The sequence below is a fragment of the Festucalex cinctus genome, chromosome 7 (assembly GCF_051991245.1).
Source record: "Festucalex cinctus isolate MCC-2025b chromosome 7, RoL_Fcin_1.0, whole genome shotgun sequence".
Lineage (NCBI taxonomy): Eukaryota > Metazoa > Chordata > Actinopteri > Syngnathiformes > Syngnathidae > Festucalex > Festucalex cinctus.
In genome coordinates this window covers 29,419,929-29,433,085 of record NC_135417.1, presented here as the reverse complement: position 1 = coordinate 29,433,085, position 13,157 = coordinate 29,419,929, and the positions used below count along the sequence as shown (strand labels likewise).

The window sequence follows — 13,157 nt, the reverse complement described above, 5'->3', positions numbered from 1 at the left end:
TTTTTTACTTTTGTGCTGCCATCGAATCTCATATTACCGTATTTTCCGCACTATAAGGCGCACCTTCAATGAATTACATATTTTCAAACTTTTTCCATATGTAAGGCGCTACAGTAGAGGCTAGGGTTACGTTATGCATCCATTAGATGGTGCTGCGCTAAAGGGAATGTCAACAAAACAGTCAGGTCAGTCAAACTTTATTACTAGATTACAAACCATCTTTATGACAACTCCATTCACTCCCAAAATGAATAAACAGCTGTTTTGTTATTTTCTCTGAGGTAAAGTATTAGTATTAGCTAGCGATCCAAGATGGCGGGATGTTCTGCGCATGCGCGTCACCGATCGTGCAGGGTCACCGATAGCATCTTGACAGCGAGACCTGTTGCGGCTCAATATTGAGCCATATATAAGGCCCACTGGATTATAAGGCGCATGGTCAGCTTTTGAAAAAAGTGAAGACTTTTAGGTGCGCCTTATAGTGCGGAAAATACGGTACGTAATTTTGTGCAGAGTATCACTGTTAATCGTGTCACCAAGTTTCAAGGATGAACGACCACCTGATCAGGAGATATAGGGGTCGAAATATGCTTAGACACTCCAAAATGTGCTATTTTTATCCTATCATGGCTGGTATAAAAAAATGCAAGGATTTCAGTGGGGAACTTTTAGTGCAGTATTCCTTGGGGTATTACCATCAAGAAAAAAACAAAAACCAGCTGGCACCCCCATGAATGGAGCGAAATCCATTTTGCTTCAAGGCTGATGGATTATCTGACTAGACTAGCAAAATGAGGTGGAAAAGGATTGAATGGTTCTTTATCTTTGTGTGTCCTGCGATTGGCTGGCAACCAGTTCAGGGTGTACCCTGCCTCTTGCCCCAAGACAGCTGGGACAGACTCCAGCATGCCGTGACCCCCATGAGGATAAGCAGTTCAGATGATGGATGGATGGATGGCTTTTCATACAAGTTGATGTTTTGAAACAATCTTTATTAAACAACACATTAACTTTGCTTTATTATAGGAGGAAGTATGTGGCCTGAACGGGCCAAACTTGGAACAGATATGTAATGACAAGTTCACTACCAGGTACGATATTTCTGGTAGTTTCGAATGAGCAAACATTTTAAAATAGCTTTCAAAGAATCCAGTTTCATGTTAATGTGTTTCTTTTGTACAGTTTGCTTGAGTCTCATGCATTTTTTTTTTTTTTTTGTAATTCTTTATTTTTAACTTTCCATTTTTTTACAGATGGGTACAGTTCACACGTGCAAAAATATGCATGTCATCATTAATCCCTCCGTAAAAAAAAATGTAAAAAAATGTAAAAAAGTACAACTTAAAGCAATATAAACAATGTGAGCATCATGAACATCAGGGAGCAACTGTAACATTGTTTTCAAATTATCTGAACTCAAAATTAAATTGGGCTTTTTGATTTTAATGTACCTTAACCATTTTTCCCAAAAAATCTCAAACCAACCGTGATTTTGATTTACAAATGCTGTTCGGCCTTCCATTTTGTAAATGTCTATTATTATATCCCACCATGTTGACAAATTAGGGTTATCTTGTAAAAACTGTTTTTTTGTTGTTGTTTTTTTTGCAATAAGTACCTAGGAAATATTTGTTGAGGTACACATCCAAAAATATAAATTTTCATTCCAAATGGAAAGAAACATTGTCTTGTATGAACTTCCTTCCAATACGGCCCGCGGGCCAGATCAGGTCCGCAAAGGGGTTTAATCTGGCCCGCCAGGCGACTTTGTAAAGTTAAAAAAAATAAAATAAAATAAAAAATAATTGTAATGTCGGACCAATTAATCAGCCAGCCACAATCAAATATATAAATTTGTAAATTCACAAGCAGTCCTCAGATGAGTCGTGTTACTTGTACACGGAAGTCATTATTTTACACACAACTTATGGTTTAACTTAGTCACGATAGTCACAACCTGAAAACATGTATATGATAAGATTCAGTTACACATATAGTGCCACCTAGTGGTGACAATAAATATTGTACTTTACGTATTTAGCTACTGTGCTAAGCTCTTTGAAGGGATCCAGTTGAAAATTGGTCAGAAAAGCCTCAAGATGTTGATCACACCGAATATTGTATCTTTTCGCCATGGCCGCTACAGAGCCGCAAAGTCTGATAATTTTTCGTGACAATAAAAGCTCCTTTAACTTGACTCAGATGATCCTATCTTCTCAAAATTTCACACATTTGATGAGAGTCCAGCCCTTAAGATATCTACGAACTTATGTTTCATCTTACTGATAGCGCCACCAACTGGAAATTTTTCTCCAACCACGTTAACTGGACCTACCTCATATTTGCTCAGATGAGGGTTTTGGCCTTCATCATGTCACAACACAAAGTTTGTGAGTTTTCACGAATCGCTGTGGGCGTGGCTAAGCACTGTTCACCAAGAAAACAACGCTAATTTTGAAGGCCTAAAGGTATCTCTCTGACAACATTCAGTTATAAATTATTATTATTATTATTATTAAATTATATGACACAAGGAGGAAACATCCGGTAAAAATACTTTTTACTTTTACTCGTGAAGTACATTTTAGAGGCTGTACTTTTTTACTATTATTTGAATGAGTTCTTTTACTTTTTACTAAAGTCATTTTTATACAAGTTTTACTCAAGTACAGAATGTCAGTACTTATCCAATCTCTGACTATGTTTGAGGCGAGGAAATTTGAGTTGTTTTTAGTTGTGCAAGACGCGGCACTAGCCAGCAGCTAGCAGAGGCTAAAAACAACCTCTATACTATACTGTCGAATAATTGGTTATTTTCATACACTTTCATTATTACTAAAGACCTCAAGAGGGCTATTTGTGGAGAAATCTTAAAATGAACAAAAAATGTCCAACTGTCTAATATCGTCCATATTTCTAGATTGAGCCTGCCAACATGCGAACCCTTTTGCCGGAGCGTGTCACATATAATTTACCCTTAAGTGCTCAAATTGTCCTCCATGAACATTGCAACATTCCTCAACCTCTCCAGAACATTATCACACACTATATGACCTGTAAGCTGACTTTTGACCCACCCTGTACACACACACACACACACACACGCATCATAGTTTATCGATCACATACACTTAACCTTCTACCAGTGTATTATATGTAACCGTTGATCATTCATTCATCCACACTCGACTGAGGAGGGAAAGCAAGAGGATCTGAACTTCATCTCTTAGCTTACCGTGATGAAAATGTACAGAGTACACACTCGCCCAGAGTGAATGTTGTCAAAGGTTAACTTTTTTTCTTCTTACGGCAGATAACCAAGCCATCCGTTGTTGCTTTGAAATCTTAGACACAAGACTTCCCTTAGTCTTGTACCAAGCATCAAATCTGTAAAAACTTACTCTGGTGTCCTTCTTCTTCTTCTTCTTCTTCTTCTTTTTTTTTTTTTTTTTACTTTTATGAGTGTGGGAGGCGTTGCTGCACCCCTAACACAACAATAATTCACCATATTTCACTATTTCAGCCACCTAAATATGACAAACTATGACAGAGTACAGAATAATTTTTGTGTTGTATAAAATTGTCCCGATACAGCCAACATGGCGATTCGAGGCGTATGACGTCAATGATGGCATGCCTTGCATGGGCTCTATAGGACGTGTGTGTGCATTTGAAGCAACTGCTGCAAATATGGTATACATAAGCGTAACTTGTTGCCCCCACCCATTTCACAAGTTATACCAACAAAAACTTAACATTTATCTCTTAAACTTATCTATCTATCTATCTATCTATCTGTCTGTCTGTCTGTCTGTCTGTCTGTCAATGGATACTGTCTACAGTATAAAAATATACATTTCAATTGGTGCCAATTTCGCAGGGATTTTCTCTTTTTGCATTCCCTATCCCATGCAAATCACAGAGCTCAGCTGTATTGTATTGACATTTATTTTTTATTTTGTCCTCATGCACATATTTGGAATTGGATTACTGTATTTTCCGCACTATAAGGCGCACTGTATTATAAGGCGCACCTTCAATGATTGACATTTTAAAACTTTTTCCATATATAAGGTGAACTTCATTATAGGGCGCATAGAGTAGAAGCTACTGCAGTGGCTGGGGTTGCATTAACCGTACAATAGATCAGGGGTGGCGAGATCTGGTCCTCGAGGGCTGCATTCCTGTAGGTTTTGGAAATTTCCCTTCTTCAACACAGCTGATTCATGATCAGCTCGTCAGCAAGCTCTGCAGAAGCCAGATAACTAGCCTGTTAATTGGAATCAGCTGCACTTTGAGTAGGGAAATCTATAAAACCTGTAGGACTCCGGCCCTCGAGGACCGCAGTTTGCCACCCCTGCAATAGATGGAGCTGTGCTAAAGGGAATCTGAACAAAACAGATGAGTCAGTCAATATTTATGACCGGTAATTAATACAAACCGGCATTCTGACAACTTTGTTCACTCCCAAAACAAGTTACCGGTAGTGCAGTCACAATATGGTTCCTTATTAACAATATAACAATAACTCAATATTGTTCAAACGTTACTATACATATCTACAATATTTCCCAGCCTTTTTCAGGTGTGGTACTACCGTTTTAACTGCTGTTACTTCGGTGACGCCCCCTGACTATGGTAGCCATACTTAACCAATATTGAGCCACATTATAAGGCGCACTGTCAGTTTTTGAGAAAATTAAAGGCTTTTAGGTGTGCCTTATAGTGCAGAAAATACGGTAATCCAAAAGTCATAAATATTTCTCAAGTTGCATTACTATTATGCATTTATATAAATAAAGATAAGCTAAAGATAAAGCAAATCATAGACGTGATCATAGAGCCTTTCACGTACATTTGCAACTTATCATTTATAATGAGAATTTTCCCAGGACAAATGAAAATAGCTAAAGTAGCCCCACTCTTCAAAAAAAGGAAATAAGAATGATTTTTTAAATTATAGACCTATATTTCTGTTCCCACAGCCTTTGAAGATATTGGAAAAATTGTATGCGAAAAGATTAAATAAAATCGTAGATAAGTATAAAATTTTAAGCAATAGCCAATATGGGTTTCGCTCCAATCACTCAACTCCCATGGCATTAATGGAGTTAACTGAGAAAATTTGCATAGCTGTGGATAAAAAACATGTTTTAATAAGTGTTTTTGTGGATTTACAAAAAGCATTTGACACCTTAGATCATGAAATATTATTGTACAAATTGTTTGAATATGGTATGAGGTGTCACATTAATGGGTTGCCAGCTATTTAAAAAATAGAAAACAATATTTTGAATTTAATAATAGTCCATCAAATTACAGTTATGTAACTTGTGAGGTGCCCCAGGGATCAAATCTGGGGCCAGTACTTTAACATTCAATGATACATTGATACATTCAATGATAAATTAGCGGATATTCTGAGTTATACACGTGATTAAAAAAAAAAAAAAAAAAAAAAGATGCGAATAATGTGTGGTGATTTTAACATTGATTTGTTAAATCCAAATGGACATCAGAAAACTGACTTTATAAATATAATGTATAGTAATAGTTTATTTCCTGTCATTACAAAACCTAGTAGAATAACAATTGATACAGCTACACTAATAGATAATATATTTACAAATAAAATTGACCTAAAAATAGAAAGTGGACTCCTTATTAATGATTTAAGTGATCATCTCCCGGTCTTCGCAATTTTTTATGATTATTTTGATAAGAAAAAAAAAAAAATGAAGCCGATAACTTACACATTTGAAACAAGGGTAAGAACACCAGGCTTCATGGCTGCCTTTAAGTTGGATGGAGAGAAACATAACTGATCTGAGGTTTATTCAAATAACGATCCCAATACTGCATAAAGTGAATTTCAGTCAACCATTATCTCGTTATACAACAAACATTTTCCATTAATTAAAATTACAAGAAAGTATAAAGGTCAAAATAAGGCATGGGTTGACGAAGGGGATAGAGAATGCATGTAAAAAAAAAAAAAAAGAAAACATTTTTAGACAAAAGACTGTGGAAGCTGAAACAAAGTATAAGACCTATAAAAATAAACTATTAAATATTATATGAATAAGTAAGAGAGATCATTATCATGCATTATTAGAGCAGAATAAAAGCAATACACAAGAAATATGGAAAACACTTAAATCATGTAATTAACTCATTCACTCCCAGCCATTTTCACAGAAGCAATCCCGTTCGCTCCCGGCTGTTTTACTGAATTTTGACTGATTTTGCAAGGCCCACAGAATATTGTGTACAATTGCTATAAAAGCATGGAACCTATCAAAAGAAAGATCAAAGTCTCTTCTTTTATCAGGAAAAAAAGTATGTTTCTACCTCTTTCCGTTTTGCAGCAATTGGCATTAGAAGAGAGCTAAGTTTCATCAATTTTCACAAATCTATTTAAAATTCTAAGTAATTTAGCTTTTTTTTCAACATGGCACTGGTTGATCTCCTTTGCTCTGCTGCCACCTGCTGGCTGTTTGTGTAATAACTACCATTTCTGCAACCGTTCTTTGCAGATTGGGATTTTTTGGAGCATGTACCTGGGAGTTATTAAGCATATCCTTCATTCACGATATTGCTTTTAATGTCCAGAGAAGCTATAAAAATAAAGAAAACTAAATAACAAAAATATGTATGTTTGGGTAGGTCTGATGCCAGTGAACATTTTGAGTGGTGGAAAGTAGAAGAATATTCATAAATGACTTAGTTATCACACTTCGAATGAGTTTACATTTTTTGTAAAAATACCTTAAGTGGGGTATTTTTTTTTTTTTAATGCCTCAAGGGCTAGGTGGCGCTGCATATATAACTGAATGTTGTCATAGAGATACCTTCAGGCCTCAAATATAAACATACAGTGGCATGAAAAAGTATCTGAACCTTTTGGAATTTCTCACATTTCTGCCTAAAATCACCATCAAACGTGATCTGATCTTTGTCAAAATCACACAGATGAAACAACAGTGTCTGCTTTAACTAAAACCACCCAAACATTTACAGGTTTTCATATTTTAACAAGGATAGCATGCAAACAATGACAGAAGGGGGGAAGAATAAGTAACTGAACCATCACATTTAATATTTTGTGGCCCCCCTTTGGCAGCAATAACTTCAACCGGACGCTTCCTGTAGCTGCAGATCAGTCTGGCACATCGATCAGGACTGATCTTGGCCCATTCTTCTTTACAAAACTGCTGTAGTTCAGTCAGATTCCTGGGATGTCTGGCATGAATCGCTGTCTTGAGGTCATGCCACAGCATCTCAATGGGGTTCAAGTCTGGACTTTGACTTGGCCACTCCAGAACGTGTATTTTGTTCTTCTGAAACCATTTTGAAGTCGATTTGCTTCTGTGTTTTGGATCATTGTCTTGTTGCAGCATCCATCCTCTTTTTAGCTTCAACTGTCTGACAGACGGCCTCAGGTTTTCCTGCAAAACATCCTGATAAACTTTTGAATTCATTTTTCCATGAATGATTGCAAGTTGTCCAGGCCCTGAGGAAGCAAAACAGCCCCAAACCATGATGCACCCTCCACCATGCTTCGCGGTGGGGATGAGGTGTTGATGTTGGTGAGCTGTTCCATTTTTCCTCCACACATGACGATGTGTGTTCCTCCCAAACAATTCAACTTTGGCTTCATCAGTCCACAAAGTATTTTGCCCAAACTTCTGTAGAGTGCCCAAGTGCCTTTTTGCGAACATTAAACGAGCCACAATGTTTTTTTTAGACAGCAGTGGCTTCCTCCGTGGAGTCCTCCCATGAACACCATTCTTAGCCAATGTTTTACATATAGTTGATGCATGCACAGAGATATTGGACTGTGCCAGTGATCTCTGTAAGTCTTTAGCAGACACTCTAGGGTTATTTTTTACCTCTTTGAGTGGTCTGCGCTCAACTCTTGGCGTCATCTTTGGTGGGCGGCCACTCCTTGGGAGGGAAGCAACAGTGCCAAACTCTCTCCATTTGTACACAACTTCTCTGACTGTCGATTGATGAACATCCAGACTTTTAGAGATGGTTTTGTATCCTTTGCCAGTTTTATACAAACCAACAATTCTTGATAGCAGGTCTTCCGACAGCTCTTTTGAGCGAGTCATGGTGCACATCAGCAAATGCTTCTCATCAAGACAATTCTGACCAGGTGTGTGTTTTATAGTAGGCAGGGCAGCTTTAAGCCACTCATCAGTGATTGGGCACACACCTGACTTAAATTGTTTGGTAAAAATTGGTTTCAATTGCTCTTTAAGTATCCTTAGGCAAAGGGTTCAGTTACTTATTCCTCCCCCTTCTGTCATTGTTTGCATGCTATCCTCATTAAAGTATGAAAACCTGTAAATGTTTGGGTGGTTTTAGTTAAAGCAGACACAGTTGTTTCATCTGTGTGTTTTTGACAATGATCAGATCACGTTTGATGCTGATTTTATGCAGAAATGTGAGAAATTCCAAAAGGTTCAGATACTTTTTCATACCACTGTACATGTCAAGGTTGGGATTTTTTGGAGCATATACCAGGGTTATTAAGCATATCCTTTTTCATTTGGAAACATGTTTACAATTTTTGTAAAAATACCGTAAGTGGGGTATTTTTTTGTTATGCCTCAAGGGCTAGGTGGCGCTACATATATAACTGAATATTGTCATCGAGATACCTTCAGGCCTTGACTATAAACATACATGTCAAGTTTGGAATTTTTTGGAGCACGTACCGGCGAGTTATTGAGCATATCCTTTTTCATTGCAAAACACGAAATTTGATGCCCCACCTTCATCATATAGTATTTCGAAAAGTCAAGATTTTTCCCCCTGTCGTTGGCTCTGGTCTTGACATGGTCCAGGTCAAGTCTGAAGTCAGTCGGATGAAACATGTAGGAGAAGTGGGCAAAAGTATGCCCCCTGAAAATGTGCAAAAATCGTCAAAAATGGGACATTCAAAAATTTGTAGCTCGCTTCCTGTTTATTTTAGCATATGGGAGACTTTTTTGTAGGTCTTGGACTCCCTCATACACCTAAAAATTTCTAAAGATCTTGCTTCAACGTACAACCGGGGCTGCGTCGTTAAAAATGTCTAGGGGGCGTTATTGAGTCATTTTTGTAAAAATAGCACAATCCACGATAAAATATTGCTCATTTTGCCAGGCCAGATGTGTGCAAGTTTCATGAGTTTCTGTGCATGTTTCGACCCTCAAAATTGGTTTTGTTTTCTTGGCGAACAGTGCTTAGCCACGCCCACAGGAATTGACGAAAAAACTCACAAACTTCATGTTGTGACATCATAAAGGCGGAAGCCCTCATCTGAACAAATATGAGGTAGGTCCAGTTAACGTGGTTGGAGATAAACGTTGAATAAAAATCGTAAGAAAAAAAAATTGCCACTAGGTGCCGCTATCAGTAAGATGAAATAGAAGTTCGTAGATGTCTTAAGGGCTGGACTCCCATCAAATGTGTGAAATTTCGAGATGATAGGATCATATGGGTCAATTTAAAGCAGCTTTTATTGTCACGAAAAATTTTCAGACTTTGCGACACCGTAACGGCCACGCCCTTTGGCGAAAAGTTACAATATTCGGTGTGGGCCATGATCAACATCTTCAGGCTTTTCTGACCAATTTTCAACTGGATCCCTTCAACGAGCTTGGCACAGTAGCTAAAACCGTAAAGTATGACATTTATTGTCACCACTAGGTGGCGCTAAATAGATAAATGGATTTTATGATGTAGATGTTTTCAGGCTGTGACTATTCAGTTGCATGAGAAGTTTGAGATTTTTTGGAGCTTTTACATGGGAGTTATTAAGTATTTTGTCTTTCTGGACAAATGAAATTTTAAAGGCAATTTTTGATGCCACGTCCCCGTCATATAGTATTTTGAATAGTCAAGATATTTTGCCCAGTTGTTGTCTCAGGTCTTGGGATGATAAATGCCAAGTTTGAAGTCAATTGCACGAAAAATGTTTGCAAAGGGGGAAAAAGCATGACCACAGTGAATGTGCCAAAATGGGCCAAAATTGGACATTCAAAAATTCATAGCTCACTTCCTTTACATTTTAGGAAATGGCTTCCACTGACTTTTTTGTGCGTCTCGGGGTGCTACACGTGCCTGCCAATTTTTGTAGCTCTAGGTCAAACGGGCCGGGATTGTTTTTTATTTTTCTACGCTAGGGGGCGCTATAGAGTCTCGTTATGACAACTACATAAATATAAAATTTTTCGCCGGGCCCGAAGAGATTGCACAGTTTGGTGAGTTTTTGTAAATGTTTAGGTCCTCAAAAATGCAATCGTTTACGGAGAAGAAGAAGAAGAAGAATTCTTACAAAAACAAGAGGGAGCTCGCAGCGGTCGCTGCTCGGGCCCTAATAAAATGTCCACTGACTGTTCTAATATTGATATGACACTAGTAAAAAGTATTATAGAATATATTGTGCAACCTTTCACATACATTTGCAATTTGTCATTTAAAACAGGTATATTTCCATCAAAAATGAAAACAGCAAAAGTTATTCCTATTACAAAAGTGGAGATAGGCACACATTTAATAACTATGGACCAATATCACTGTTGCCACAGTTCTCAAAAATTCTAGAAAATTCTTTTTATACAGATTGGATAATTTTATTGAGAAACATAAGCTCTTAAGTGAAAATCAAAATGAGTTTAAAGAAAAACGGACCACCTCAATGGCACTCATGGAACTCGTAGAAGCAATTTCTTATCACATAGATAATAAAAAATTTACTGTTGGGATTTTTATGGATTGAAAAAAAGCTTTTGACACCATGGATCATTCTATATTAATGAATAAATTAGAGTGATATGGCATAAGGCGGCACTTTGGTCGAGTGGTTAGCACGTCCACCTCCCAGTTCTGAGGACTCGGGTTCGAGTCCAGGCTCCAGCCTTCCTGGGTGGAGTTTACATGTTCTCCCAGTGCCTGTGTGGGTCTTCTCCGGGTACTCCGGTCTCCTCCCACATTCCAAAGACATGCATGGCAGGTTAATTGGGCGCTCTGAATTGTCCCTAGGTGTGCTTGCGAGTGTGGATGGTTGTTCGTCTCTGTGTGCCCTGCGATTGGCTGGCAACCAGTCCAGGGTGTACCCCGCCTACTGCCCAAAGCCAGCGGAGATAGCCTCCATGGATATGGCATAAGAGGTTTAGCTGGATGGATATGGAATAAGAGGTTTAGCATATAAATGGATGAAAAGTTATTTGGATGATAGATACCCCTCCGTGAGCCGGGATCTTACTGTGGTGAAGGGGTTTGCGTGTCCCAATGATCCTAGGAGCTATGTTGTCTGGGGCTTTATGCCCCTGGCAGGGTCACCCATGGCAAACAGGTCCGAGGTGAGGGGCCAGATTAAGCACGGCTCAAAAACCCCTTATGATGTATAAAATTATTGGAAATATGTTTCCCTTGCCCGGACGCGGGTCACCGGGGCCCCCCTCTGGATGCAGGCCTGGAGGCGGGGCTCGTTGGCGAGCGCCTGGTGGCCGGGCCTGCACCCATGGGGCCCGGCCGAGCACAGCCTGAAAAGGCAACGTGGGTCCCACGGGCTCACCACCGGTGGGAGGGGCCAAAGGGGTCGGGTGCTGAGCAGGCTGGGCGGCAGCCAGGTCGGGAGACCTTGGCGGACCGATCCCCGGCTACAGAAGCTGGCTCTCGGGACATGGAATGTCACCTCTCTGGCAGGGAAGGAGCCCGAGCTGGTGTGTGAGGCCGAGAAGTTCCGACTATATATAGTCGGACTCGCCTCCACAAACAACTTGGTCTCTGGTACCAGCCCTCTCGAGAAGGGTTGGACTCTCTTCCACTGGAGTTGCCCATGGTGAGAGGCGCAGAGCAGGTGTGGGCATACTTATTGCCCCCCGGCTCGGCGCCTGTACGTTGGGGTTCACCCCGGTAGACGGGAGGGTAGCTTCCCTCCGCCTTCGGGTGGGGGGACGGGTCCTGACTGTTGTTTGTGCATATGCACCAAACGGCAGTTCAGAGTACCCACCCTTTTTGGAGTCCTTGGAGGGTGTGCTGGAGAGCGCTCCCCCTGGGGACTCCCTCGTCCTGCTGGAGGACTTCAACGCTCACGTGGGCAATGACAGTGAGACCTGGAGAGGCGTGATTGGGAGGAACGGCCCCCCCGATCGGAACCCGAGCGGTGTTCTGTTATTGGACTTCTGTGCTCGTCACAGATTGTCCATAACGAACACCATGTTCAAACATAAGGGTGTCCATATGTGCACTTGGCACCAGGACACCCTAGGCCGCAGTTCGATGATCGACTTTGTAGTTGTGTCATCGGATTTGGACACTCGGGTGAAGAGTGGGGCGGAGCTGTCAACTGATCACCAGCTGGTGGTGTGTTGGCTCCGATGGTGGGGGAAGATGCCGGTCCGACCTGGCAGACCCAAACGTATTGTGAGGGTTTGCTGGGAACGTCTGGCGGAATCCCCTGTCAGAAAGAGTTTCAATGCCCACCTCCGGCAGAACTTCTCCCTTGTCTCAGGGGAGGCGGGAGACATTGAGTCCGAATGGGCCATGTTCTGCGCTTCCATTGTTGAGGCGGCCGACTGGAGCTGTGGCCGTAGGGTGGTCGGTGCCTGTCGCGGCGGCAATCCTCGAACCCGCTGGTGGACACCAGCGGTAAGGGATGCCGTCAAGCTGAAGAAGGAGTCCTATCGGGCCTTTTTGGCCTGTGGGACTCCGGAGGCAGCTGACAGGTACCGGATGGCTAAGCGGCACGCGGCTTCGGCGGTTGCTGAGGCAAAACCTCGGACATGGGAGGAGTTCGGTGAGGCCATGGAAAACGACTTCCGGACGACTTCGAAGAAATTCTGGTCCACCATCCGGCGTCTCGGGAGGGGAAAGCAGTGCACCATCGACACTGTGTATAGTGGCGATGGGGTGCTGCTGACCTCAACTCGGGATGTCGTGAAGCGGTGGGGGGAATACTTCGAAGACCTCCTCAATTCCACCGACACGTCTTCCTTTGAGGAAGCAGATTCTGGGGACTCTGAGGTGGGCTCTCCTATCTCTGGGGTGGAAGTCACTGAGGTGGTTGGAAAGCTCCTCGGTGGCAGGGCCCCGGAGGTGGATGAGATCCGCCCGGAGTTCCTAAAGACTCTGGATGTTGTGGGGCTGTCGTGGTTGAC

General features: G+C 41.1%; 1 protein-coding gene across 4 annotated transcripts in view; it reads left to right on the top strand.

Moving 5' to 3' along the window:
* Positions 1–13,157, top strand: part of azi2 (5-azacytidine induced 2) — a 201,108-nt gene that overhangs the window by 74,016 nt on the left and 113,935 nt on the right. For all 4 annotated transcript variants that reach the window (XR_013284277.1, XR_013284276.1, XR_013284278.1 and 1 more), the window contains exon 6: positions 1,027–1,091. Coding sequence is in view for 1 of the 4 variants with exons in the window: in XM_077526702.1 (XP_077382828.1) it covers positions 1,027–1,091 (65 nt within the window). In the remaining 3 variants the exon portion in view is untranslated. The remainder of the gene's footprint in view (positions 1–1,026; positions 1,092–13,157) is intronic.